The sequence below is a fragment of the Leptosomus discolor genome, chromosome 3 (assembly GCF_034619465.1).
Source record: "Leptosomus discolor isolate bLepDis1 chromosome 3, bLepDis1.hap2, whole genome shotgun sequence".
Classification (NCBI taxonomy): Eukaryota; Metazoa; Chordata; class Aves; order Leptosomiformes; family Leptosomidae; genus Leptosomus; species Leptosomus discolor.
The window spans coordinates 42,415,693-42,443,007 of record NC_141393.1 but is presented as its reverse complement, the minus strand read 5'-3'; the positions used below and the strand labels follow the sequence as shown (position 1 = coordinate 42,443,007).

The window sequence follows — 27,315 nt, the reverse complement described above, 5'->3', positions numbered from 1 at the left end:
GAAATTACACATTGTTTTTCATGTTTTGAAAACAGCAAATAGCATCTCTAACCATAATTATGTTTTCTAGAAGGGTATTCTGGAGTTCCAGCACTTTTGGGCAAGGATGTTGTTTTAGACCACCCAAATCAGACCCTAATAATCTGCTCTGGACCATCGTAAAAGAAATTAGCTCCGCCTTTTTCTGATGAAAAAAAAATTAGCCCAATTTTGAATGGTTATCACAGGCTGGAGTAAGTGCAGTCTTGGAAGTGGAATGGCTCAGGCTTCCCCTGGGGGTTTGCACAGCCCATAGGGTTTGTTATGACCATGGTTTATCCATCAGAACCTGTTTCTCTTTCACCCCGCAACAACACCAGGACTAAGCTGCACCAAATCAGAAGTAGTGAACAGTCATCTTTGATTTTGTTTCCATTGGCAGGAAGATGTTGACATGTTTAGGGGAGGTGATTGCTGTTGAAAGGGGAAGGGAGGAGGAGTGAGGCTCTCTGGTTCCAGTGGGAGAGGATGAAAACGTGACACCTATCACAACTGAGAGTACTCTGATGATGAATGGCAGATGTACCATTTTTATAAGCCATTAGGAAATTTTAATCACAAAAGATTCAAAGCAAATTGTATATCAACATCCCTTTCTCCAGGGAAGGCAGACTCTCAGAATGGTTTAGGCTTCTGTTGAGCAAGAGGGAAGCTGATTACAAAAGAACACAGAATTAACATATTAATTAAAAAGAGTCAGCTCTGTAATTTGCTACATACTCCAATATTTCATGTTAATGTAACCCACTAGGAATGCTGGCTGAGTGTTCCAGTTGGTACTTCTATGTTAAATAACTATTTGCACAGGAAAATTAAAGTAAAATTCTTTCAGTGGGCAACTGGAATAACATGGAAGTGTCCCAACTGGAACTTGTAATGTCCATAATGCATTAAACTCATAATGTTTTACATAGGTCAGTTTCAAATTGAGGAAAACATAATAGAAATTGTTCTTGTCACACAAGAACAAATGTGTCTTGCATTTTTATACAAAAAGTGTTTCAATCAACCATTAAGAGGCCAAGAGAAAGAGTGACTAGTGATTTTGTAGGTTTAACAACAAGGTTTCTCTGCTCAGGGCGACTCTTAAATATTAATCTGAATTTAAAAAGGATGTAACTTTAAAAGTGACATCATAAAATTTAATATTAAGCCTTTATTTGAACATGATAATTCACAGTTCAAATGGTATCCGTTTGATGTAATATAATTTACCTCTAAACGAAACTGAATGAAACAGAATGAAGGCTATTCTCATCTCTAATAAATGTGTCCAATAGCCTCCACCCCATTTTAAAAGAATTTCAGATTAACTGTAGTGAGTTACTCCTTCTATAGAGATGTTCCTCCTTGCCCACCTCTTTGTATCTCCAAAGTTAATAATTTTAGTGTCAGGAAAACTAATCATGGCGCTAACTTTCAAAATAAAATCATCAAATTATTTTGATACATACAATGTTTCAGTCAGTGTGTAGTTCAAGCTGCCATTCAAACTAATGCTTCAAACATGGTGTGGCCCTGTTTTAATTTATTAGTGGTAGCAGGACTGTATGTTATTATTGCTTATTCTTACTGACAAGCTGTGCTAATACGCAAACAAAAAAATAAAATACTCAACAGGAAGTTAAGGAGAAATTTAAATGTTCCAATTTGAAAAAAGGAGGAAATATTTTAGTATTAAGATTGTCACGTGTCTGTGTATGTGTGTTCATTCAGGCTTATCAGAACATCTTTTGAAAATGGCAGATATTTTCTGACAAGCTTAGGTTGGGAAGCCTAATTCTTTGTTAGAGTTAGAAACAAATAATTTGAAACAAGTGGCACAATGATAGCTTTCCTTTGATAGAAATAAATCTCAAGTCTGGAAGGGAAGTGGTTCCATTCCCATTAGATATTTTCAAGATACCTAATGATGTGGGATTCTGTGATATTATGTCTCCAAAGCAGGGCACTGTTTTCTTCATCTGAAAGGTCTCTGCTGGGCCTGTGTTCCATTCACTCAAAGTCAGCAGTGCATCCCTCTAGATGCTGTTCAGTGAGCTTGGCCTACTTACGAGCATCACGAATATTTAATCCTAGTTGGGATACAAAGTTGGAAGTTTTTAGAGCACTTTGGTAACTGCCACATCCTGGCCTACTGTCAGTGCTGTGCCAGGACCCAGGCAGGCAGCTGCAAGTTCCTAGTATTGCCTTCCAAAGGCCGGGTTTTGACCTACCTGTGTCACAGAACCCTCGGCAGATTGGCAGTACAACCATCACCATGGCCATGCATGCGTTAGGTTGTATCAAAATAGGCACCTCCAGGGTGGCTACGAAAGCTTTCCATATCATTGTCTGAGTCCATGTTTTCTTTCTCTGTCCTCGCTTGCTCAAGCTGCTTAGCAAATAGCCCAGAGTGCAATCGTGCTACCATCTTAGTGTGGTGTACTTCCCCTGGACGGTGGTCCTCTCACTTCAAACAGACAAAAGGAAGGACAGGCTGTCCCCTGTATTGTTCAAAACACATATTGGTTTTGTATTCCGAGCTGATAAAACTAATTGCATTTGTTTTCTCTGCAGATGAAGGTTTGCCCCATCCACATGCTTTCTGTAAGAATCATACAAGCTAAGAACATCAAGTCAAGAGACCTGTGTGAGTTGTGGTTTGATTGCATTTTTAATCACCTCCAGAGTTTACACAGTGAGCAATGTTCCTAAGTTCTGAAGGTATACAAGCAATGTACATAAAGCACAGCAATAGCAGTACTAATGCGAGGGCTATAATTAAATCAAATGCCTGAGGTATTGTTAGATTGGAGGACATACCTAGTGGCATTTTGGGGAACTGGTAAAAACCAAGACTCCCGGATGAATTTCCTGGGCCAACAAGGGAAGGTAGACCCTTGTGAGGACACTACATTCTGTAAAACTGTTTGGAGTTGTTTGGTTTTGATGTTCATTATTGGTATAAATCACATAATGGACTGGAATTTTGCCACACAGACCTCATATTTAGGGACCTTTTCTTGAAATGTATCAATTACACACAATAATCATAGGTAAATTAGAGAATTTCAAGCCTTCTAAAATACATTTGGGGTATTTGCTGTTCTCAGATGACCAGTCATGTTAAATTATATTGATAGTTTCTGGTTAAGGAGAGCTTCTGCAGGTCCAGCTGAACATGCAGGCAAAATAGACTGTGTACTTTTGAATTCAACTTTCTTTAACCATTATCTCACCTTCACAGACTCCTAGGGCTCCTTCTCAAGGTGTACTATGGCCCAGCCATTCAGCTGCCATTTTTTCAGAGGTATCATATGGGTTCCTCAGTCAAGCCAGAGATCTTGAGCTGTCTTTTCTCATACTGTGTATTCCTCTAGTGAAAAACAACATGTTCAGCCAAAAAAGCATCACTTTGCAGTGAGTTGTTTCAGTAACAGCTGAGACCATTTGTGTCTCGCCATGCAGGATCAAGCACAACCTTGGCCAAGCCCGGATGCGAGGGAGACCAGAGGGAGTGAATCCCCTGTTGGTTGAGTAACTGCCTGCTGAAGGGCTTCCCGTACTCCTGTGGCAAATGCCATGTAGCAGCCTCCAGAGGTGGACACTAGAAAGGTGGTAGTGTGACAAGGCCTGTATTTTTGAGTTTCAGTGATCTCTTCTATCTACTCTGTTGAAGGGACAGCTCCACTTTCCTGCCAAAACTTTGCGGGGCAATGTTATTCACTGCTTGATACCAGTCTGAAGTATTTAGGCATCTCTGGCTGCAGTAGACATCTTCAGTCAAGTCCAGACTCCAGCTCTGAAAGACATCACCTTGGAGATTTTCTTTCACACCGTTGTCAAGCTTCACAAAGTAAATGCGCTTTCCCACCCCGGCTCTTCCCAAGGACGGCTGCTCGAGGCACTGACTGCACTAACCATAAGGAGTAGATATAGACTGGAAGTGAGATGAAGATTTCTGACTTGCTCATGCCCTCGTGTTCTTGGGGCCACACTGGCCTTTAGCTGCAACAGATCTTCATAGTACCTAACCCTTCTAGACAGCTGTCATGTTCCCTCTGCATGTTTGTGTTGCTAGGCTGAGCAAGCCAGTCTCCTCTGGTCTTCTCCATAATATGTGTTCTTCTTTCCTGTAATCATCCTAACAGCCCTTTTTGGAACTAGCTCTAGTTTCAGTTAAACTTTTTTAACATCATTGTCTGGAATTGTAAGGAATATGCCCAATGAATGGTCAGTGGGGTCTTTTATACCTCTTTCTCTTCACATGGGAAACAATGGCTCTTAGTGTACTTTGTGTGTGCGTGTATACGTTTGCAATTAGTAGTTACCCAGGAATTAGATGGTTTTGCTTGGTTGCTTCCAACCGACGGTCTCTTTACTTATTTTTTTTAAAAAGTAGTGATATTTATCAGTCCCCAGAATCATGGCCTTGCCCTACTTTTAATCTATAATATTGGCATCAGGTTTTAAATTTTTCTCTGCTGCAGTGACTGCATCAGACTGCTACGTGCGCTTGTGGCTGCCATCTGCTTCAAATGGAAAGCTTCAGACCAAAACTATCAAGAATTCTGACAACCCTGTCTGGAACGAGACTTTCTACTTTAGGATCCAGAGAGAAGTTGAGGTAGTAAAAGAAACAGAAATTTCACCATTTTGAACAGCTGGGAATCCTCAGCTGACACCTTGTCTATCAACTATGCATAAGAAAATGCTTGTGTAACAGAATTTGCAACTGACTGGTTAACCCAAAACAGTAGACATGCAATATTGTTCCCCTCAGCTAGTTACAGACATTGGTGATATAAATGCCTACATCTGAGCTACTCTAGATTCCCTTTGTTGTCACCTGAGAGAAATAAGTACTGCTATAGTATGCTTCATCTGGGCTATTTTTGATGGTTAATTTCAAAAGACCATCGAAGGGAAGGGTCAAGGAGTTGCTGTGGTATAGACAACAAATTTAATCCTACCCTAAGCTGTGTAGTTAAGAGAACTTTGGGGATGAAGAAACTGAGTAAGTGTGTTCTTTGGGTGGGTTATCAGTGTGGTGCAGAGCACTGACATATTTTCTGTCTCAGGATAGTGGGAGCTCTCTGTTATAGATAGTTGTCTTCTACTTCATAAGTTTCCCAAGGCTGGGTTTAATGATGGTGTCCACATTAGCAAACTCCTGAAGGAAAGCACATTTCTTTATTCTTACCACCGTGCTAGTCAAGCAGCTGCAAAAGTCTATAATATTTTTTTTTGTTTCTGTGTAATAGCAGCTCAGTAAGAGTTCTTATTTATTTTCTTCTACTACCAGAACATTTTAGAATTGGCAGTGTGTGATGAAGATCCACTCTCCAAAGATGACATGCAGTTCACAGTTCTTTTTAATGTTGCTAGCGTCAGACCTGGGGAGACGCTCCGTGAGACATTTGCTTTGAAATCAGAGGTAAGGACTGAAAATATAGGGAGAGATCGGCAAGACCTCATTATCCACATTGGCTTCCATGTTAAGTGGGGTTTGGCTTTGCATAAACAGATGTCCTTATATATCATTATCAATATCTCATCCAAACATCAGTGTGCTGAATTTTTGTGACTTCATTAATCTCTTTTCACAGATTCAGAATATGAAGCAGCTTCTCTCTCATGCCCACCATCTCTGGGGGGGCAAAATATGTTAACAAGGAGCATCTGTAAATAGTAATTTTTGTCTTTTATAATCCAAATAAATAAATTCCTTACCTTTCAGCTTTATTCCACGTTTGCCATGCTTACAAGACATTTCCTCTTAAATGGCAACTTTTTATTAAAATCATGAAGACAATCCACTCACGATCTGAATTAAATTATTATTTCAGGCTTCTGCTGTTGGTGTTCATGCTGAGTTTCCTTCTAGGTGATTCAGATTTCTCTAGCCCATAGTAAAGGGATGCCTATTCTGGTAACATCTTTGGTATTCTGTTAAGGAGCCCATGAAAGAGTTGTCCAGAGAACAAAGCTGGGATAGGCCTGTGACAGCTCCTGAGCTTGTCTGAGCTGTGGCTGAGGTATTGCTACATGCTCGTTGCAGGAAGGAGACAGTCCATACTCAAAAGAGCAGCTGCTTCCCCAATGCTGAAAGTTATTAATATGGATCTTCCTTGTGACTCTGCAGGCTGATGCCATGCACTTCTCAGACAGTGGATGAGTCACTGGGAAATAGAATGATTCGGTAACCACCTCAGTCCAGAGTACTCTTGCCTACTTCATCTCTGCTCATTCAGTGTGGATGTGTTTTAAATGGTTTGTACGTGGAAATTATACTGCCATTAGCCACATTTGTTGCTGGGCTTCAATGCCTTTCCCCCATGCACACTATCTTTGCAGGAAGCCATTATATTTCTGTTTCAGTCAAGCTTTCCCTCTCTGATTGTATCTTTGGAAATATGTATAATTCTACATATCCCACAATGGGAGAATATTAATCTTACATAACTTTTGCAAGCCTGTGGTTTTCATTGCAGTCTTTGGAAAGAGGTAACACACAGCTTATTTGGTAACATTAGCAAAGAGATGTCAGCCATGGAAGTGCTTTTTAGGTGTGTCTATACTGCCAAATTCTTGCAGCCTCCAATAATGCGTATTTATTTTACTCTTTTCTTTTTAGAAAGAGATGTGCACTAAGAAATGGGAAAGTTTGGAAGTGGAATTCTGGCTGGAAAGAATGTGAGTAAAATTCCAAAGCTGAAAGGTATAGATCTGCCAAGGAGTAATAATATCTCAGAGAAAGAGGAATGTCTTCCAGCTCTTCCTCCCAGCAGTAAGCCAAAATTAGTTTCAAACTTTTTGTTACCTTAACTTCCCCAGCTAATTCTGCCTTTCAGTGTATTTCATATGAATCTTACCTTCTGTTCGACATACATATCCTGATCGTGGAAATGTAGTTAACATTGGCATGATGTGGTAACTTGTACACAAGATGCATGTAAAACTTAACAGAAGTGCTCTTTGCAGAAAGTCAAAGATGACATACTGCATAACTTTGATGGTCCTTTCAGATATATGAAAGCACTTAAGAATGGGTGTAACATAGTGATGTTGGAGTATTTGCCTTAACAAGGGCTGCTGTTAGTAGACTCTGTAGGTTACTCATAGTATTAAATAACTACATCCATTCAGTGACAGACCTAGATCTTACAAGGCAAAATGTCTGGGGCAAAGACTTTCTATTACTTTGTGTTTTCCACTCATGCATATAGCACAGTGGGAGCTAATTCTTATTTGCCATTCATTTGTGATCAGCTGTAAATTATAATCTGGAACAGTCAGAAATGTTTTTCCTAATAAGTATTTGCAGAAGACATTAATAGTAGTCTTTGTTAATAGCAGGATGTGACTCCACATAGACCAATGTCTTTGTTCTACTGTATCTCAGCATATAGTTTTAAGCATTGCTATTTTTATGGGCTCTCCTGCCTTTCTTCTTGTTTGGCTACTGCATTTTGGTTCATGTGCTGAGGAGGTGATCATGTATTACGCCTTTTAGAAAACAAATAGTGCGACTAACATAACTATATTCAAATGTAAGCAGGAAAGATCATAAAACAATCATGTTTTTAAAATACCAGATACTCACAAAGCTTTTGTCGTTGTTGTTGGTTTTTTTGATTCTGTCTTTTCAGTCCCGGCCCTCCAGAGTACCTCATTACCAATGATGTCCTAGTGGTAAGGTTCACATATGAATTTAGCTTGGAGTGACTTTTCCTTCATTTTGATTCTCTCCTCTTCCCTCTAGACCTCTGACATTTTATAGAGAGAACAGAAGCTACCATGATAGATAAGAGCATGGTGTGTGTTATAAAGTGAAAGATGTGGGACAATTCACATTTGTTACGGCTTAACTGTTGCCCTCTCCATGCACAAATAGAAGCTGTGTTTCTTGAAGTCTTCAGCTATTATAGATGTCAATATTTTGCCCAGCTGTGGTTTGTTAATATTGAGGAACTCTGTATTTGTTGGTGTTCAAAGTGAGAACTGCTTGTGTTTCATGTAATACAGCATGGCACTTGGAAGGAAAAACAAAGGTTATAAAAAGGATGAGTCTGTAGAAGGCAATAGTAAGTGTTCAGGGTGCTTATGACTGGAAGGTTATCTAATAGAACAGCTTTTTAGGAAATGAGTTTTTTAATATAGAGTTATTTTAGTTGTTGAAACATAGAGTCCTCTTTTGGTATTAGTCAGCATGTGGTACATTACCTATCTCCTTGGGCTGGCCCAGCAGCTAAGGAGTACAAAGTACTTCATGCCAACTACTCCAAGCTTGCGCATGATTTCCAGATGCTAGCCTTTAATACCATGGAGACAAAGTAACACATATTCTGTTCTTTCCCCCTCATTTTCTGTGTGAGGCATAAGAGCTGTAATGATTGGCACACATTGTTCCTGAAATGGCTTGGAAAACTGTCCTGGCATGAGTTATTAAAGGCGAATTGGAATGACTCAGGTGGAGGGTAGGGTGGAATAAATCCATGATCTCCCTACCTCAGGACAAGCAAGAAGATGCCTTGTAGACTAATCACTGCCACAATACACAGAAACTCATCATCAGGTGTTTTCCCCCACCCTTCCTAAATAACTATCAGATATATGTGTAGCTGTTTGGGCAACAGTGTGTTGTACAGAGTTTCCCGATTTTGGGAACTTGAGTGGGTATAACCTCTGACAATGCACCGCTGTATGGACAAGCTAGTTTTGGAGCAATGTAGCTGAGCTACTGTCCTGGGATAATGAGCTCTGAATTTACTCTTGTGCAGATGGATTGCTTTCAGCACTGAGACCGGTGTAGTTGACTCTATATTAGTGGCTGTCTGTGTGATGTTTCATTATTTGCTGTCTTCACACTTTTCCACTCCTGTCTTTTACAGTCCCGTGAGGTTTGCTGCTTGGAAGTGCAAGTGAACATTAATGAAAGCAGGAAATATTTGCAAGGTATGCCAATTTCTCTGTGAAGCAAGGATGTGACCAAATCAACCCTATCATAGTTATTCAGACCCAGATGACTAAGAATGTTCTAAAGACAATAATGCTGATCTCTGTGTCTTTTCCTTGAAGCCAACAAATTTGGAGACAGTAAACTTTGCTTGTGGAAGTATGAGAGAGTGCCGACTCTGGGAGCACTCCAAGCTATGGGGTAAAGGCAGGAGTACCAGTTCCTGTGCTATAGGAGACTTGCCGGTGTGGCAGCTTATGGAGGAGTTACCACCTCCGGAGGAGTTACCAGAGAATGACTCCAGCAGAAAGTTTGCCAACTTTTTAGCTGTTTGACTGAACAGTGGTATTATTCTCTAACCAATTCTGTTTTCACTAGAGGGTAAAAATCTTGTGCTTATGGTGTCTGCATCTCATGAGGGAACACAGAAAACTACAGAGGACACAGATACTTTCTACTTCCATTGTGTGAAGGCTTGGGAGCCGGTTCTGAAAGTCAGGCTGCAGGTAATGGGCACTATACAATACCACTGTTCACACTGCTTGCTTATTTCCAGTGTCATCAAAAGAGTAAAGAACTGGATTGTTTCTATTCTGTGAATAAAACCGATGTTTTTTGTTCTCTTTAGAAAGTTTCTGATAAGGAAGATGACAATAGCAATTTAAGTGACACCTTAACAGTACCACTGAAATTTCTCCCTGTTGGACATAAAGTGAAAGTAACCCTCCCTGTAAGACATGTAAGTACTTCACCATTTCTACAATCTTTTCGAGAGAATAGAGTAACCCTCAGTATTTAATACCATAACATTTAAAAAAAAAAAAAACCCAACTGGTAAGTCTGAGTGAGAATTTTGTGCAAATACAAGTTTTCTGTGAAAAAGGCTTGTTTTCTCAGAGAAATATCAATTTTCTGTCAATAAAATCAGTAACTGGGAATTCATCCTGGCCAGTTTTAGGTGCATTTCAGACTAACATCTGGTCTTCTTACACAGTTAAAGGGGAATACTCATACCCCTAGAAGACTTTGGGGTGCCCCACTGCTCTTTATCAAGCCCAGGTGGCTAGCTAGTCTATATACCTAAATTTTACATGGCTAGAGTTAGATGAGTTGAATCTTACCCTCTGACAACAGTTCTGCCACATTCTTCTATGCTTACAGTCATGATGGTAGCTGGTGGAGAAATACAACTCCAAGTTGCTTTGAAAGCAGTAGTAATGCTACTGTGTGGCCAGATGGATCTGTTAACAATAGTCAGACATCCTTTCCCAGACCTTGCAGCAAATGAGAGGCAAAAATAGGAGAAGAAGGATTTCTCAGCAGCCTTTCCTGTAAAGAGAAGGGAGAATGAATGCCTGCTTTGACACTAGTGATTCCCCACCCCTCTGTTTGGGCTCTGTTTTACGTCCAGTAGGTTTTTGGAAGGATATGGTGACTTGTATTTCCTCTTCTATCACTGTCTTTATCTGGCTGCTGTACTTCATCCTCAAGAATAGGAGGATGGCAATGTGATACTGCTACTGGGTTAGAACAGTTCATGGAGGTATATTCACAGTAAGGAAGAAATTTCACAGCCTGTTCATCTGGCCACTTTGACTCCCCCTGCCTCTTTTGATTCTCTGTAGAATACGTTTGGTGTTTAGTTGTGTACCTTCTCTCTTCTGGTACAGTTTTCCAAAAACCTGTGTGCAGGGTGGTAGTGGTGAGGCATTCCAGGAGGCACTGAAAATCTGGATTTCAAAACTTCTTTTTCCCGGTCATTCATGTCCCTGCTGTCATTTCTTTGTTTACAGAATGTGCCGCTGCAGTTGTACCTCCAATTAAATGATTGGTAAGAAGACTGAGTTTTTTCTGTAAATGTTTTATTGTTCTTTGAACTGTGAATCCTAGAGCAGAGTATCCTTTATTTAGATACAAGGAATGCACAAGACTAGGGGCAAAATATAACAATGGTTAAGTCACCATTAAAGAGTCACCACAACGGATCAAAGTTAAATGTCCTTGGGGCAAAAGAGTCACAGCAAGACGCAAACAACAAAAAAAAAATTATGAGAATTTCGAACAGTGAGGAACTTAGTCACTGAGTGTCCTTTGCGTCAAAGAACCAAAGACTGAGATTGGAGGCTTCTTCAAAACGGACACAGAAGCAGGAAGAAGGCAGAGGGAAAAGGGAATTTGAAATAAGCAAAACATCCAGAGTCCATACATTTCTCAAACCACACAGGTATTCTTAAGAAAATAGGTTTGTGGCTCTGGTGATACCAATAGAAAGAAGCACAAACTAGGGAAGATGAAGTGTTACACTGTAAAATAATGAGACAGGCAACAAATAAATCAAAACTATTTGAATATCTTTTTTCATTTTACCGTTTCTGTAGAAATCTGTGGGACAAATCTCTATGAAAGACCTTGTTAGGTTCAAGTCACCCTTTGCTCAGAAATGGTATGAAACAGAAACAGAAAGGATTCAGCTTACAAAGCAACTGAAAGTCACAAAGAAGCCTTTCTTTTTTTGTCTTTGCTATCCTTAGCTGGCAATAAACCACTGAAACATCAGAAAATAAAGCAACCGTGTAGAAGCAAAGCATTTGATTTCTTTGAAACTGGAAGCTGCATTTCTGTCTCTAAATCTGAACAGTGAATCAAGATTTTATATGATATTTAGTAGACTGCAGTTGCTGAAAACAGGTCCATATCCTTTTTAAACACCAGTCCTGTGTATCTGGATTTATTTATGTTTCAGCACAGAAAAGCTAGATGTGCGCTTAGGGTATGATCTGTGCCAAGAAGAGCAGGAATTCTTGCAAAAAAGGAAGAGAGTGGTTGCCAATGCCTTGAAAAAGGTTCTTCATCTGGAAAGAGATCTACATGGACAGGAGGTCTGTGAGTTGGAATCCAAGCCTGGGGTGTGGGTCTATTGAATTAGGGTTGGCACAAACCCCACAAAATTTCTAGTAGTTTTTGCATGCTGATGACAAACAAACACATGGATTTGAATGGCAGCAGAACAGAAGTTGTCAGTGTGGCATACCCCCTACTCATCTAAAATTTCAGCTCAGCTATTCAGGCCTCCATTCTTTTCAATGGGTCAAATTCCCAAGGACATAATATACCACTCTTCAAAGCCAGAGTTTCCAACAGCGTGATGCAGTGGGTCAGCAAGATATGAGGCATTGGTACATTGTGTTAGACACAGCCTAGCCAGGCAACCCAAACCAAGTAGGAAAACAGGAGTGTTGGAAGTTCATCTCACATAGATATTAATGAAATCATTGTAATGTCCCTTCTTTAGACTTACTGATTTTTTTAATTTTCAGAACACTTTTCACACAAGAAATTGAAATTCCTTAGAGTGGAGAAAGAATATTTTATAACAAGGTCCAGCTGAAGCATGTTTTGTTGCCAGGATCCAGGGTGAATTTTTAAGTGAACATTTATTTTTCTTGCTGGAATTATATTTGTTGAATGGATGCTGTCCAAAGAATCATTTTTTTGCTTAATGTATTTTTTCTGAACCCTGTTCAGGACTTCCTTGAATCCATTCTTAACTACATTTATTGCAATTTTTGCTATTTATAATAAAATCATATCATTACCTGCAATTCCAATTATAAAGAGCAAGGGGAAGAAGGAAAGTTAAAATCACTGCATTTTCAAACTCATCCAAGCTTTGGGGTTAAGAGAACCCACTGATATCTAGAGGTTAATTTAAAGAAGGTACTGGTAAAGTCTGGCTGAAAGTTGGTTTAATTTCATTGTCCTCCAGTGAAGTCTCCTGAGGAAATGATAAGAATTGTAATTAGACTTTTCCAAGCAGGCAAGTGAGTAACTTTTTTTGAAGATAATACTTATGTTTTGAACAGGTTCCGGTAATAGCTGTTATGGCAACAGGTGGAGGCCTCAGAGCAATGTCAGCTATGTTCGGACACCTCTTAGCTCTTCAGAAGCTAAATCTGTTGGACTGTGTTACCTATCTCACCGGAGCTTCTGGCTCGACATGGTGTGTATAGAAAATGAGATTTCTATTTGGAATGACTCTGATGCTACATTTCCACGCAGTGAGAGAGATGCATCTTTTTCAAAGTCTTATGTTGTTAACAAGCGAACACAATTCCCTGGTAAAGATAGTATTGTTGGCCGTCGATTGTAACTTCAGTTTAGGCTTGCTCATTCTCTTCTTTGACGGAAGTCGTTGGGTAAATACAGTCATTTTCCAAACCCATCCAAATAAATGGATGATTTTCTCACATTTCTGTTCTTTAGGACCCTAGCAGACCTGTATGAGCATGCCGACTGGTCACAGAAATCTCTGGAGGGGCCACTTAAGACAGTAAAAGAGCAAGTGACAAAATGCAAGCTCAACCTTATGTCTATAGAGCTTCTGAAGTATTATCACAAGGAACTCACTGAAAGGGCAAAAGCAGGACATGTGTCATCTTTTACAACTCTGTGGTCTCTTGTCCAGGAAATGTTCTTACACGAACGGGTATGTACATGGCTTTGCCACGCATTTGGGAAACATCCATTTATTTTCTTTAGAACTTTACTCTTGGAGGGCATGATGTAATGTGTGGAAAAAATCCAAAGTCACTGAGGCATCCTAGTGTGGTTTGTAAACAATGACAGAAGATCTTGTAGCCAGGGTTTTCCAGGATAGCTAATGGTGCCTCCATACTAAGTTGCCCAACAGCTAGTGACTTCAGTAGGCAAATTTTCAGAAAGAACTGAGCAATCCACCCTGAAAAGTCAGGTCTTTTAAAGTCTGTTTCTTGTTGGACACTTGAGAGCTAAAGTAATCTGTCCTCGTGTGAACATTGGTCTCAGCCTCAGTAAAGATCTGTGGGATGCAGGGAACACTTGGATATTAATGAAGAGGTTACTAGGTAACAAAAAGGCAACCAGGAAGGAAAGTGCAGGAACATGAAGGAAGAGGTCTCATAAAAATGTGACTCACAGATTCCTCTGGGTTGAAAGACATTCATTATCTATCCGTACTCAGGTAGATTGTATCAGTGTTTTTGCCTTATGGTCTTGCAGAGGTTTATTGTGATTTTTTTTGTCTCTGGTTAGCCAAGAAAGTACAAACTCACAGACCAGCGCAAGGCATTGGAGCATGGACAAAATCCATTGCCTTTCTATGCAGTCCTCAACGTGAAAGAGGAAAAGTTCAGTACTTTCAAATTTAGAGGTAAGTCCTCCTAGAGTTTCTTATGACTCTGAGTAGGGACTAAAGAGAATTTGGAGGGAGGGTGCGCGTGGAGAATAAAAGGGGAATGCATCTGTTGCTTGCCCTGACTCAGTATTCATCTTTTAATAAAATGTTTGTCTTTTTTGCAAACTGCTGGGTGTTGATTAGAAAGAGCAGATCTGCTGGATAACACCCTCAAGCACAAAGAGGGCATTTCTGAAGATCTGGGCTGAAGTGCCCAGATTTTGCCGCAGACATTGTGAGTGTGTGTGGGCAAATCACGTGATCTTTTTCTGCCTCAGTTCCACACCTGTAAAATGGCTTTGATGGTTCCTTAGTTTGTAGAGGTGCTGTGAAATGTAATTGTCACTTCCCTAAATACTACACTGATAAAGGTGTGAAAATGGAGTGGAGTATATTGCTAGATGTGTGTGATATAACAGCCTTTCAATGGACACAGTCTAGGCTACATTCAACAAAAGGTATTAAAATGAGCATCTGGAAGGAAAAAACAGTTAGTACTTATGTTTGGTTAGGTTTATAGCTACTGTTCTATGCAATATCTGTACAGGACAGCCTGAGTCAGGAAACTGCATGGCCATGTCCACACTATGATGCTTTCTAGTATGGAGCTGTTATGTCTTCAGGCTGCCTTGTTATATCGTGTAGACCGACAGGTTTGGGTTAGTAGAGGTTTCATGCCAGTCATTCTTTACAGGTTGGATCACACTCGTATATTGTAGATTTGATGCTCTTGATTTAGGGAGGCAAGCAGGATCCCAGAATCTTTATATAGAAATATATATCTAAGCTTTTGAAGCTAACATTAGACTCCTTCTGAGGTGAAAAAGCTAGTTCCTTTTGTATGCAAATCGTCTCTCAGTTTGTATGGAACTAGACAGTGTAGTTTGCAATACAAAGCTACTGATAGTAAAGAGCTGCTGAGACAAGTGAGTGCTGTGGAGCTTGTGGATAGCTTTATCCACAAGGCAACATTTTGTTTTCTTATTTTTATTACAGTAAACATGCCATGTGTTAATTCTTTTGTAGAGTGGGCCGAGTTCTCTCCTTACGAGGTGGCCATACCAAAATATGGAGCCTCCATTCGTTCAGAATATTTTGACAGTGAGTTCTTCATGGGAAGGCGAGTGAAGAAGCTGCCAGAATCTCGGATCTGCTATTTGGAAGGTGACCTAGCAGTGCAATATAGTTAATCACAACATGGTAGAAAACATGGTACTAGCTAGCCACTGGTCTGTGTAAAACATTCCTTGCCAGCAGGTCTGCTCTAGGTCTTGATTCAATGGGCTTTTCACCCCTTTTGTACACTTCTGCTCTTGTAAAGCTTCTTTCCTTCTGTCCTCCCTTTTAACCTGGCCAAATTTGGGAAAATAGCAGCATGGTTCCCCTTCCCATTTTCTGAACCAAATAAGAAGGTGGAGAAGGTAAGTTGAGGAAATGATAAGCCTTTCTTCCCTGATCAGTCATCAACTCTTCAACTTCATCAACTCTTCAACTTCATCAACTATATTTCTAGACAACATGTTGCTGGGGAAGAATTGGAAGGAGCTGAAAATAAAATATAACTGATATAGAACAACCCACAAAGGTGAGAACCGTCTGAGCTTTGTGGGTTGAGAATGGTGTCACTAATCTTCCATGCCCATAAGGATGAAGGAAGCCCTTTTAACCTCCAACCACTGCTTTGACTGGATGTTCTGCCTCTAAAGGAGAAGAAAGGGGGAAAAGCAGATGGTCAGAGGAATCCATCTGCCCCAGGCAGATTTTAAATCCTTGTCAGAATTTCAGCTTTTGAAACCAAAACCAAGGATCCAGTGGAGACAAAAATTGTATTTCTTTCAGTTTGAAGTCTGCTAGGGATTGAATTTGTTCCTTGTGTGAGTACCTGGCATGGGGCTTAATGACAAATGATAGTTCTTTCTTTTCCAAAAGCAGGCTCACACATGGAGACAATTCTGTTTTGATCCTGGACTGGTTAACTCCACAGAAACAAAACATGTCTGAAAGGAAATAATGGGTCTTAGATCAGTTTAAAGAATAAATCGGTTTAAAGAAGGGCCTTATGCTAATATGGTTTCACTATGCTTTCAAAGCCTGCTTTCTTTCACAAGTACACAGTAAACACTCTAAAATGTCATTTGGGTGACTGATACCTCTTATTTTGTTACTCTGTACTGTACAGTGAATGGTATGTGTGTAGTTATCTCTCGAGAAAGAGCATTGGAGAGCATTATGTTTGAACTCCATGAGACCTACTGCTTAAGCTGTGTCATGACAGGGTCAGTTCACGTGGGCCAATAGTATGTAGTGTAACAGTCAGTGGTCAACCTGTGGTGATGCAATATTTTTCCCATGTGATTTGACTTGCAGGTCTTTGGACAAACATCTTTACTAGGAATTTGCTGGATGGCTTGTACTGGTCCTCAAATTCAAATGAATTCTGGGAACGATGGGCCAAAGATATGGTAGATATAGGTAAGAGTTTCAAAATCAGTGTTTGTTTTGGACGAGACAGTGCTTCCTATTCAGGAGAAGATTAAGAAAGATACACTATTGCTACTGTTTGTGAATAATCTTTCATATGTTATACCTAAACTGCTGCACATTGTGTTGTCTCACTGTGGATCTTCCAGCATGATTTTCACCTGTATCAGAATGATCACTATGTGATACTGTATTTTATTTTATTTTATTTTATTTTATTTTATTTTGTAATTTTAACCCAGAGGCACACTTCATGCTGGTTACAAATGTTTTTCATTTAAAATTTGCTCATGACTCCTCCACAACCGCAAATGGGTTAGAGAAGGGTGGCTTTTACTTGTAGGCAAAAGTACAAAGCCAGTGTGTCATTTGAAAGAGTAAAAGACAAAAGCTGTGCTTGCTTTAAACAAAACGAAGTATCTCTTTGTTTAAATGGGTTTGGTCATGTGCATATGTTTTCAAGCAGACTGCAAGAAACAGGGAGCGGGGGGACTCACAGGAAGACAGCAAGGGCAGCTAGCCAGTAAAGGTGCCCGGCATAACAGATTGCTGATGTATTTTCTCACAGTTTCTTTTCTATTTCAGAAAAACGTTCCCCTGAGGATGATGTCAGTACCATCGAGCCTCCGTCTTGTTTGTCAGGGAAGTTGTATGAAATTTTTCAGGACATTATGACCAAGCGTCCACTACTGGGAAAGTCTCATAACTTCCTGAGAGGCTTAGAATTTCATAAGGATTATATACATCAGAAAAAATTTGTTGAATGGAAAGGTAACTGCAACAAAGAGTTAGCTGCAGTGTGCAGGTAACATCTCAGATTTTTTTTTTTTTTTAGTCTTTGGAAATCTCACGTTTAGAGATATTTTCTCAGGGTTTGGAAATCTGCTGAGATGGAACTATGTTCATGGTGCCTGTTTCTTTAGGGTAATAGGTTGAAATGAACTAGTCCATGGCCACCTTTTCACCTCCTGAAGATACATGTAATTTGTGTCAAAGCATGCTCTTCTACAGGAATTTTGTCACTCTGCATAGGTACAGAAGTCAAAAGATTCAGAAAGGGTAGAATCTTTCGAGGTCAAGAAACAAAGGTAACACCAGAAGCATAAAATGGCAGGTTATTATGTGGATCAGATGAAGGAAAGGATTGGCTGCAACCACAAAGATCCAACAACAGAAAGTTAAAGCCACATAGATTTAGGCTGTATACGTTAAACAAACAGAATATGTAGACTTGATGTGTAAATTGAACAGCAATTTTCTGTGGCTGTGCTCTGCAGGCAGGAGAAGTAAACAATCATAATAGTTTTACCTCAAAATCTATGAAACAATCTGTGAGACAGTAGCAAGGTGATTGTGCTGAGGTTTTGTGCATCACAAGCCTTCCTGTAATCCCAGTGTCCTCATTTATTCCATGAGCAAGTAGGTGTGGGAGGACCCCACATTATTAAGGTCCATCTAGCTTCAGCAAGAAAACACATGTTCTCTGCCTTCTCTGGGCCCTTCTCTTTGGCACATTGTCTTTTCTCTCCCCTGTTTCATGCAAGCTACAACACATTTTGTCCCTGGCTGCTATTGCTATGTGGTTTGCTGACAATAGTAAGAGATGGTGGAGTTTTTTTGTGGATTAAGGCAGGCACCACAGTGTGCTAACTGTTTTCTAAATGTTCAGCAGGCAAAAAGTCCATGTGCTAAAAGAGCCTGCTCTAAGAAAACAAGTGAGAGAAGGAGAAAACAAGTAGTGTAAGAAGGGTGGGTGAGAGAAGGAGCAAGCAAATATCTTAAGAAGGTGGATGGAGGATAAAATTGTCAGTCAGTAAATGTTAAAAACCCCTCATTTTCCTTTCATTTACTGAAGCAATTTTGTAAAGGCAAATGGGTAGGAGCAGATTTCAAGGAGGATTTGGAAGAAGAGAGCATAGAGGGATGCTAAAGACTACCTCAGGGTAGATATTCTGTAAATAAAGTAAAGTAAGTGGAAAGCATGAAGTCTGGAGTGGGAAAAGAAACTGAAAGTCTAGAGTAGGAAAAATCAGCAGATTTTGTATCTTCTTTGGGATGACTGCATGAGACCAAGTTAAAATCAGGTATGGGTCCATCTCTAGGAGCAAGAGGAGATGCCAACTCTGTGAGCAGAAATGATAGCCTCATGGTAGCTGAAGTACCCAGAATATAGCTTTCTTTTAAAGTCTTCTCTGCAGCTCAGGTTATCTGACACATTAAAATGAGACTTTAAATGCCATAGCCTCATTTTCACGGTCAGAAATTTGAGAACTCATAGCCTGGAATTAGTGTAATGCTTTTACAGTAAGGTTCATGCTTTCAAGGGAATTAGTGAGGCAGGACTTCTTTAAAGTTCCTTTTTGGGTGTGGGATGGAAGGAGAGAATCTCCCAAGGAAATGCTTACTTCTGATTTATGTATCCAGCCATGAATAAATGCTGCACAGTTCCATCTCTGTGACAAGAAAATGGGGGTAATGGAATTTCAGCTAGAAAGATTCACCAAGCCAAATAAAAAGTATGCTCTGTTTCTTCTGTGAGGGACTGCAAGCGAATGTCTCTCATTACAGCAGAACCTGTGAATTCCCAGCAGCCATGAATGCTAAAATAAGCAAATAATTTTGTAAAGACCTGACAGTGAGGGAATGGAAAAAATATGAGTTATTACTTCAAGCTGCTGTCAAACATTCCAGGCTATGGAACAAGCTAGAGTTATTCTGTATGGTTTAAATCAACACTACAGGATCAGGCCAAGGAGGCAGAGAGATTGAAAGACATGAAGTGCTGGAACTTACCTGCAGTATTTCTGTGATCCACAGTTTCTTAAAATACCTAAGCACAAATTATTTAAGGCTCAAGGAGTCTGCTCTGGGCTTTGCTACCTCATTTTGTGAACTTGAGGAACACTCTTAAACCACTATTTTGATATTTAAAACCATGGCAAAATGTTTCTTATTCCATGGGACTAGGAATGGTACCAGGGGAACAATAGTGGACTTACTGTCTAAAGGGCAGGCTGGTGTGGTTGCTAGCAGAGAAATTAGAGTCTAGCTATCAGAAACTGGCTTTAGATCTCAATTTGCCTGTTGGTATAATCCCCTTTTGACATTACTGTGAGGTTTAATTAATTCAAACAATATTTTAAGCTGTTGGTAGGGGATGCCGTGTGCATGATGTGGTATTTTTTTGCAGCATGGCTAAGATAATTTATATGAGATCACTGAAAGCAGGTTGGAGTCAGATTTTTTATCTTGGGAGAGGAGTCTAGTCTGGAGAATGCGAAAGCAAAAAAAGAGCAGTGCAGAAGTGCAGTGATGTACTGCATTTTGTTAGATTTGTTGCTACACTGTGAAACTGTTTTTGTTGTTTGCATTTTTCCCAGTTCTTAGGGGGAAAAAAAATCGACTAAAGTCTGTATTCTGTGAAAAATCACTCCCCAGAGCAGCTGCGAGGCCAGTGGAGTCTGTGTCTCACCTGCGTGGCTGCCTAATGGCCAGGCTTTATGAGTGTGCCTGGGGGAGTGTGGTAACAGGCCAGATGTGCCCAGACGTGCAGTTTGGAGGGTGTGCTCCTGAGGCCATGTTTGTGGGCTCATGTTATGGAGGGAGGTGAGCCTGGTCTTGAGGGCAACCAAGGGGCTGTCCTTAACATGTAGTACAGACAGAATTACTGACTCCTCATTTCCTATCATACACCACTAACTATATTCAAAATGTTTTTCAGACACTGTGCTGGACGCTTTCCCTAACAATCTGACACCACTGCAGAAATACCTTTGCCTCATAGATGTTGGCTATTTCATCAACACCAGTAGTGCAGCACTTTTCAAGCCAGAGAGGAATGTAGATGTCATTATCTCACTTGATTATGGTTTGGGGGATGTATTCAAGGTGAGAAGATTAACATGCTTTACTCCTTGCAGCCCTGGTAAAACTCTTCTTGTGTTACTAAAACTTTTAACTAAGTGACTGTCTTAAGTCTTGATCTCCTCAAGAGTCTAGATCTAATGCTCTACTTCTCCCATATCTTGTTATACCCAAGAGCAAACCAGTCACCATACCCTGGAGGAGGAAAGAAACTTCCTTCAAGACCAGAACTATAAAAACTGTTAGGCTTTCTTCTCTGTAGTGGATTGCAGCATACACTTCCTAGGATCCTCAGGGAATTGCAGTAACAATTGGTTATTGGAGACATGACCTTGACCTCTCCTGGTCTGTCCTCATGACAAATTCTAAGTGTGGCTTTCGGTCACTCCCTCTAGCTGTAAAAAACATTGTAGGGTGATAACAAGCATCTTCTGACTTACGGTGAATGGTGGCAGAAAGTAGGGTTATACTGTGGCTACTTTGGACTACACATTCATTGCGGAGTGATTCTAGGGACTGAATTATGTTGCCATAGTATTTCTATGATACCTCAGTAAACCTGATTCTTGTCTTGGTGTTAGCTTTAAGACTATAACATTCTGTGTCCAAAGCAATTACAGATGACATACAAATATTGCAAGATACAAAAAATCCCATTCCCCAAAGTGGAGCTAAGTAAAGAAGAAGAGAAGAACCCAAAGGAATGTTACGTGTTTTCAGATGCGGAGGACCTCAGAGCACCCATAGTAATCCATTTCCCCCTGGTAAATGACACCTTTAAGGAATTCAAGGAGCCTGGTAAGTTCAGTCAACAAAACTATGCTTTCTAGTTGAGTTCGGGCCATTTGTCTTTCCACAGCATGGATCTTATTTGTCCTTTGTGGCAATAATTTTAAGTGAGGGCACGGCCTTTGTTTGAGTGAGACCATCCTGTCTCCTGCCCATCATGGTCATACACATATATTTGCCTCTTCCATTGGGCTATGAATGAGCATGCCCACTCATCTGTCAGGCCAGGTTTAGGTTACTGCATTCAGCAAGAAAGTACCTGAGTTTCCACCATGGCAGAGAAGAAGGAGGTGTCAACTCTTTTCCTGTTAACCTAGACATGTTAACCTCACCAAAAATGGGTTTATGTTCCCCATATACAAGGTGGAACTGTATCTTTCATCCAGTAAACCGTGATGTGACAGAGGTAGCTGAGACAGGTCCATGCCTCTACTGATTAACCTCCATGTACTGCTCAAGAGGCAGTTTAACAAACCACAGCTGACTCAGTGATGTTTAGTAAGACACAGGACAGAACAAGGCTTTAAGCCACAACTCACAGTGCAAGGCATACTGGAGAAGGCAGCACTTACAATGGTAAGGTGGGGAAAAGGTAGGGCCAGAATTCCTCCTTGATCTAGAAGAGTCCAATGACACTAAATTGGGTGGGAGTGTTGATCTGCTTGAGGGTAGGAAGTCTCTGCAGAGGGATCTGGACAGGCTGGATCAATGGGCTGAGGCCAATGCTATGAGGTTTAACAAGGCCAAGTGCCGGGTCCTGCACTTCGGTCACAACAACCCCACCCAATGTTACAGGCTTGGGGATGAGTGGCTGGAAAGCTGCCCGACAGAAAAGGACCTGGGGGTGCTGGTCGGCAGCCGGCTGAACATGAGCCAGCGGTGTACCCAGGTGGCCAAGAAGGCCAACAGCATCCTGGCCTGTATCAGAAATAGTGTGGCCAGCAGGAGTAGGGAGGTGATCGTGCCCCTGTACTCAGCACTGGTGAGGCCACACCTCTAATACTGTGTGCAGTTTTGGGCCCCTCACCACAAGAAAGACATTGAGGTTCTGGAGCGTGTCCAGAGAAGGGCAATGAAGCTGGTGAAGGGTCTGGAGAACAGGTCTTGTGAGGAGCGGCTGAGGGAACTGGGGTTGTTTAGTCTGGAGAAGAGGATGCTGAGGGGAGACCTTACTGCTCTCTACAACTACCTGAAAGGAGGTTGTAGTGAGGTGGGGGTGAGTCTCTTCTCCCAAGAAACTAATGACAGGACAAGAGGTAATGGACTCAAGCTGTGCCAGGTGAGATTTAGATTGGATATTAGGAAAAATTTCTTTACTGAAAGAGTGATTAGGTGTTGGAACAGGCTGCTCAGGGAAGTGGTCGAGTCACCATCCCTGGAGGTGTTCAGAAGATGTGTAGATGTGGTGCTTAGGGACGTGGTTTAGTGGTGGGCTTGGCAGTGTTAGGATAATGGTTGGGTCTGATGATCTTAAAGGTCTTTTCCAACCAAAATGATTCTATGATTCTATGATCTGCCAACTGCTTCTTCCCTCACCTTCCCCCTATCAATTTAAGACCTAAAAGTAAGCAAGCAGGCTGAGCACTTGTTGGTTCTCCCGTACTCTCATGCCTTTGTGCCAACCTCCATCTAGATGGAGAGAATTAGCAAGTCTCTCCAGCAATAACAAGAGTGATGTTTGTGGCCCAAGAGTCAGAGCAGAAGGAACAGGCACAAGCAATTCTGTTGTGAACATGTTCAGAAAAATAAAGAGTATGAGGTGGAGGGGATGCAATGTTTCGTTGGCATAAGAGTGAGAAGTATAAAAGTTACTGATCATCCTACCTCGGCCTAGTCATTATATGGTGTTGCTACAAGCATTGTGGGAGAAGGAGGTTACTTCCTTTAATAAAAGACAGTGAATAGAAACAGCAACCAGAAAAGCTTTGTTAGTGTGTGGTGTACACATGGGGAAGCCTGTATTAGCTCACAGAGAAGAGCCTTGTCCCGTACTTGCTAAACAGCTTTGCATGTGAGTTTGGCAGCCTTGTGTACATGATCAACAGACAGCATAACACTAAGTTTCCCGGGTAACACAGTCTGGGGAATTCAACAACAGACATGGCTTTTCTGTGGGGCATAGGCAGTTGGATTGGTTCTGCATGGAGGTGCAGCAGGCCCTGGGCAGTGGTGTCTGCCCTCAGGTGTTGTCTTTGAATGCAGGCATGAAGCAGCAGAGACCATTTAGAACAGTGTAGACTATTTTTTTCCAACAGCTTGTGGGATACTCTGCAAAAATCAGACAGGTGGTATCTTGTTGGTGCCTCTGCTGTGTGACTTCCTTAGCCTGAGACCTTCCTCTGTGCTGGAGCTGTTACAGCAATGAACCCTGAAGTGTCTCACACACCACCTTTTGAGTTATCAGGCAATGGGGAACTTCTGCTCTCCTGTGCTACTGCTCAACACAGAGCATTCTCTTTCCTTCCAGCTTTACCAAAAATGATATTGTGGTACTAGGATCACAGCAAAATGTCTCTGAGGTAACATTTGGGAAAGGTTATGAACAGCCGCAGAACAGGTTAAGTAAAGCTCCTTTTCTGCTATGATATTCACCAATGCTCAGAGAATATCTGCAGTAAGAGATACACCAATAAAATCATATTTAGAAACTTTATGGGTGGACAGAGGAGATACCCAGTAGAGGGAACTAGGCTTGTCAGGTGGAGGTTGGAGATGATCCAAATGGCAATGCGCAGTGAGATACAGCCATTGAGGAGTGGCTAGCCGGTAAAACAGGTGAGTGCTTTAGAGTCTCTCTGAATAGAAGATGGATGAGATTATGCAGAGCAAAGCAGCTGCTGCAGCTTCTCAGTGCTCCAGGTGAAAATTCGTCTCTGAGCAGCCAGTGATTCATCAATCAAGCTGACAGCAACTGATGTGGGTGGTTGGGGGAGGAGGGACCCTGGCAACCTGCTTGCATGGATTTCGAATTTAACAGTGGAGCTTTTCATTTCTAGATGACTGAGAGACACCTTGTGGAATGGGGGTACTTACTACTTCTCTTGCTTTTAACTATTTAAATTCTAGAGAAGAGATTCAGCTTGTGAAGTGCCCATTTAGAATGCAATATAGACTGTACTTTTGTGTGCTTGAGGCAGATGCAGCTGTATCTGGGTGTGGATAGCACTGATAATATGGTTCTCTGAATATTGGGAGGCTCAATGAAGCAAAACTTGGACATTTTCAATGCAGGCACTTCAAGTTACAGCCTGTGCCTAGCACCTGGAGATCACACTGTCCAGAAACCACTAGGTTAGACTAAAACCTGCTGTGTCTCAAGGAAAATTCATGTGTCTTTTTCATGCAGTTCTGGTGGACATCATAAGGAATATCTTGGCAGTCTGTTTGTAGCCCTGCTGACAGCCAACAATACATTTGTGGTTTGGGCTTATTTGGCTCAGACTGCAAGGAGATGGGTAAAAAAGAGAAAAAAATAAAAAATGTAACTCTAAACATTTTGTAGAAGCATAAACATGAGGCTGGTGAAGTCCTCGGTAGAGGTAATAAAAGGTCTGTCCTTTTAAGCAAAAAGATTGACCTAGCAAGGAGGATGGATGTTGGCGACATCAAGGGGTTGGGTTAACCTGAGGCTGAGTTGAAGGAGTGGAAGGATGAGAGGCTGATGTGGAGTGCTTTTTTCCCTCTGCACCTCCACTCTACAACAGGTAATCCTGCATGGTTACCATCACAAGGCCTTGTCTGTACTCGATTGTCCGCTTGCTCTAGCTGGCAGATATGTCCCATCACCACTAATTGAGGTCTGATGTATTTTGAAAGGTGTTCCAGGTGTGTGGCTTGTCTGGGAGTCAGATTTATAAAGTTTGGGAAAGGGTGTGGACCCAGGGGCACGTTGTCCAGGAATGACTGTCTGCAGGGGCAGGATGAGGGGGAAAGTAACAATTCCTGCCAGCCCTGCTGAGGGATTTCCAGGTCTGAGCTTTAGCAGGAGGGGGAAAGAGGAACGGCTGGGAAAGCGGATCAGGAATGGCTCTTTCAAGCTGGGGGTGTGTGCAATCTTTCCTGGAGGCTGTTTTTAGCTGCGGGTTCTGCCAAGTAGATCAGTCTCCTCCAACACCATGTGTTTTGTGCTCCAGATTCAGCTCACTGTGGTGGCTTTTGTCTTTCTCTTCAGGGGTAAAGCGCTGTCTCTCAGAGATGGAAGAAGGGGAAGTCAATCTGGAGAACAACTGCTCACCCTATTACCTCATTAGGCTGATCTACTCTTCCGAAAATTTTGACAAACTCGTGAACCTGAGCAAATACAACATCCTCAATAACAAAGACCTGCTCCTCCAGGCAATACGGAGTGCATTAGAGCGGAGGAGAAGCATCAGGACTGGGAATTTCCCCAGCCACTCTGGAGCTGGATACCCTTAGGCTGAGTTTTTGCACCGTTCCCCGCTGAAGGCTATGACAGTCACATTACAACACATCACAGTCACGTTATAACATGCCGCAGTCACATTCCAACACGTCCCAGTGTTAATTATTTGCAGGAAACTAAGGAAACCTGTACATTTCTCATCTTGCTTGTTGAAGTTCCTGGCTTTCAAAAGGGTTTATTTAGTCTCCTTCCCCCCAGGTTTTCAGACAACAAGAACCTCACACTTTGGTGTTACTTGTTAAGAAATTAGGGTGCTGGTTAGCAGAGACCTTCCAGGTTCTCCCTGGTGTTATAGAATATGGTGGTGGTGATAGTGATAATTCTTCATATTCGCCTGTCCCCTCAATCCTGAGCCCATTGTCGGTGTCTTTTTCAATGCTTCGTTACAGACCAAGTCCTGGCCATTTGCATTCAGTGATGTCCGGATTTTCAGACAGGCTGAGCAGGTAGAATTTGCACTGAATTGGTGGGTTCAGCTTTGAAGTCAGGCCAAAGAGTCGTATATATCTGTGAACAACGGCCAAACTGCAACGTGGACAATTGCATTCCGTCTGGCCGATTCCCCTTGTTGATTTAGAAATTATTCCTTTTTTCCATTTCCCTGCAAGAGTTTGGCACAGAAACGCTGCTCCAGACTGCCACGAGGAGGGCAGTTACATTTCAAGGAGAGAGGACATTAGCTGCAGAGAGCGAGTGCGGTTCTTTCGAGTGTTGGCTTGGAAGAAATATTCTGCATAAGGCATGAGTGATTATATCGATTTATACGGGTAGTGCCTTTATGCATGAAAATGTCAAGAGCCTGAAACAAGCTTTTGATACCAGAAACTCGAGAGGAGTAATTACCATAGACTCAAGTACATGTAATTTAATGATCGTGACCGAGACATAAGCTAGTGCTTTTTACGTATGTAAACTGAAAGTAGAATAACATGACTCACTAACAGAGTGCATAGCCATTGTATTTTCACACCCAGAAGATTTTTCCCCGTAACAATCTAACATCATAGGCAAGGTATTTTTAATAGGTGCTACAATAGAGCACAAATAAAAAAAAAGGAAATTCTTTATCACACCTCCTTACTGGAGGAAAATATTTGGAAAAATGCCGCCTGGCTTTCATCTGCTTTGGAGAGAGACTTTGCCTTGAACTAGGAGCTTGGAACATCTTTATAGCCCTCCACCATATTAAAAAGATGGTAGGGAAGGATGCTGAGCAATACAAAACGGAGCTCTACAGAAGTCAGAGAAGTTTCCAGGCTTCCTATCACAGAAGGATTTGGACCTGCTTCTGGCTTATTTAATCCAAACACAGCATATTCATCAGGACCTCCAAGGAAAATCTTATACATTTCTTCTGTGTTGGAAATATACTTGATATCTAGAATTAGTTTTACTTGAAATACCAAATTAGACAAAGAAAAGGAAACAAGGGTCTGCCTTTTTGGTATACACAGACAGTATTCAAGCGCATCGGGAGAGCATTTACAAAAGGCTTCATTGCCTGAACTCTAGATCTGCTAAATGCTTCTTCTGCTGCAAGCAATGGCAATGACTAAGCCTCAGCTA

At 41.3% G+C, this 27,315-nt stretch overlaps 1 protein-coding gene across 1 annotated transcript in view; it reads left to right on the top strand.

Annotated features, from left to right (window-relative positions):
- PLA2G4B (phospholipase A2 group IVB) overlaps window positions 1-25,742 on the top strand; it is a 29,293-nt gene extending 3,551 nt beyond the window's left edge. Inside the window, exons 2-21 of the mRNA XM_086463628.1 lie at window positions 2,599-2,671; window positions 3,701-3,877; window positions 4,512-4,648; window positions 5,327-5,458; window positions 6,659-6,717; window positions 7,674-7,716; window positions 8,916-8,979; window positions 9,359-9,486; window positions 9,609-9,719; window positions 10,774-10,811; window positions 11,724-11,859; window positions 12,844-12,980; window positions 13,244-13,466; window positions 14,051-14,168; window positions 15,219-15,356; window positions 16,560-16,664; window positions 17,259-17,444; window positions 20,395-20,561; window positions 21,149-21,335; window positions 25,498-25,742. Coding sequence (XP_086319754.1) covers window positions 2,599-2,671; window positions 3,701-3,877; window positions 4,512-4,648; window positions 5,327-5,458; window positions 6,659-6,717; window positions 7,674-7,716; window positions 8,916-8,979; window positions 9,359-9,486; window positions 9,609-9,719; window positions 10,774-10,811; window positions 11,724-11,859; window positions 12,844-12,980; window positions 13,244-13,466; window positions 14,051-14,168; window positions 15,219-15,356; window positions 16,560-16,664; window positions 17,259-17,444; window positions 20,395-20,561; window positions 21,149-21,335; window positions 25,498-25,742 — 2,604 coding nt within the window. The remainder of the gene's footprint in view (window positions 1-2,598; window positions 2,672-3,700; window positions 3,878-4,511; window positions 4,649-5,326; window positions 5,459-6,658; window positions 6,718-7,673; window positions 7,717-8,915; window positions 8,980-9,358; window positions 9,487-9,608; window positions 9,720-10,773; window positions 10,812-11,723; window positions 11,860-12,843; window positions 12,981-13,243; window positions 13,467-14,050; window positions 14,169-15,218; window positions 15,357-16,559; window positions 16,665-17,258; window positions 17,445-20,394; window positions 20,562-21,148; window positions 21,336-25,497) is intronic.
- Window positions 25,743-27,315: the final 1,573 nt, after the last annotated feature.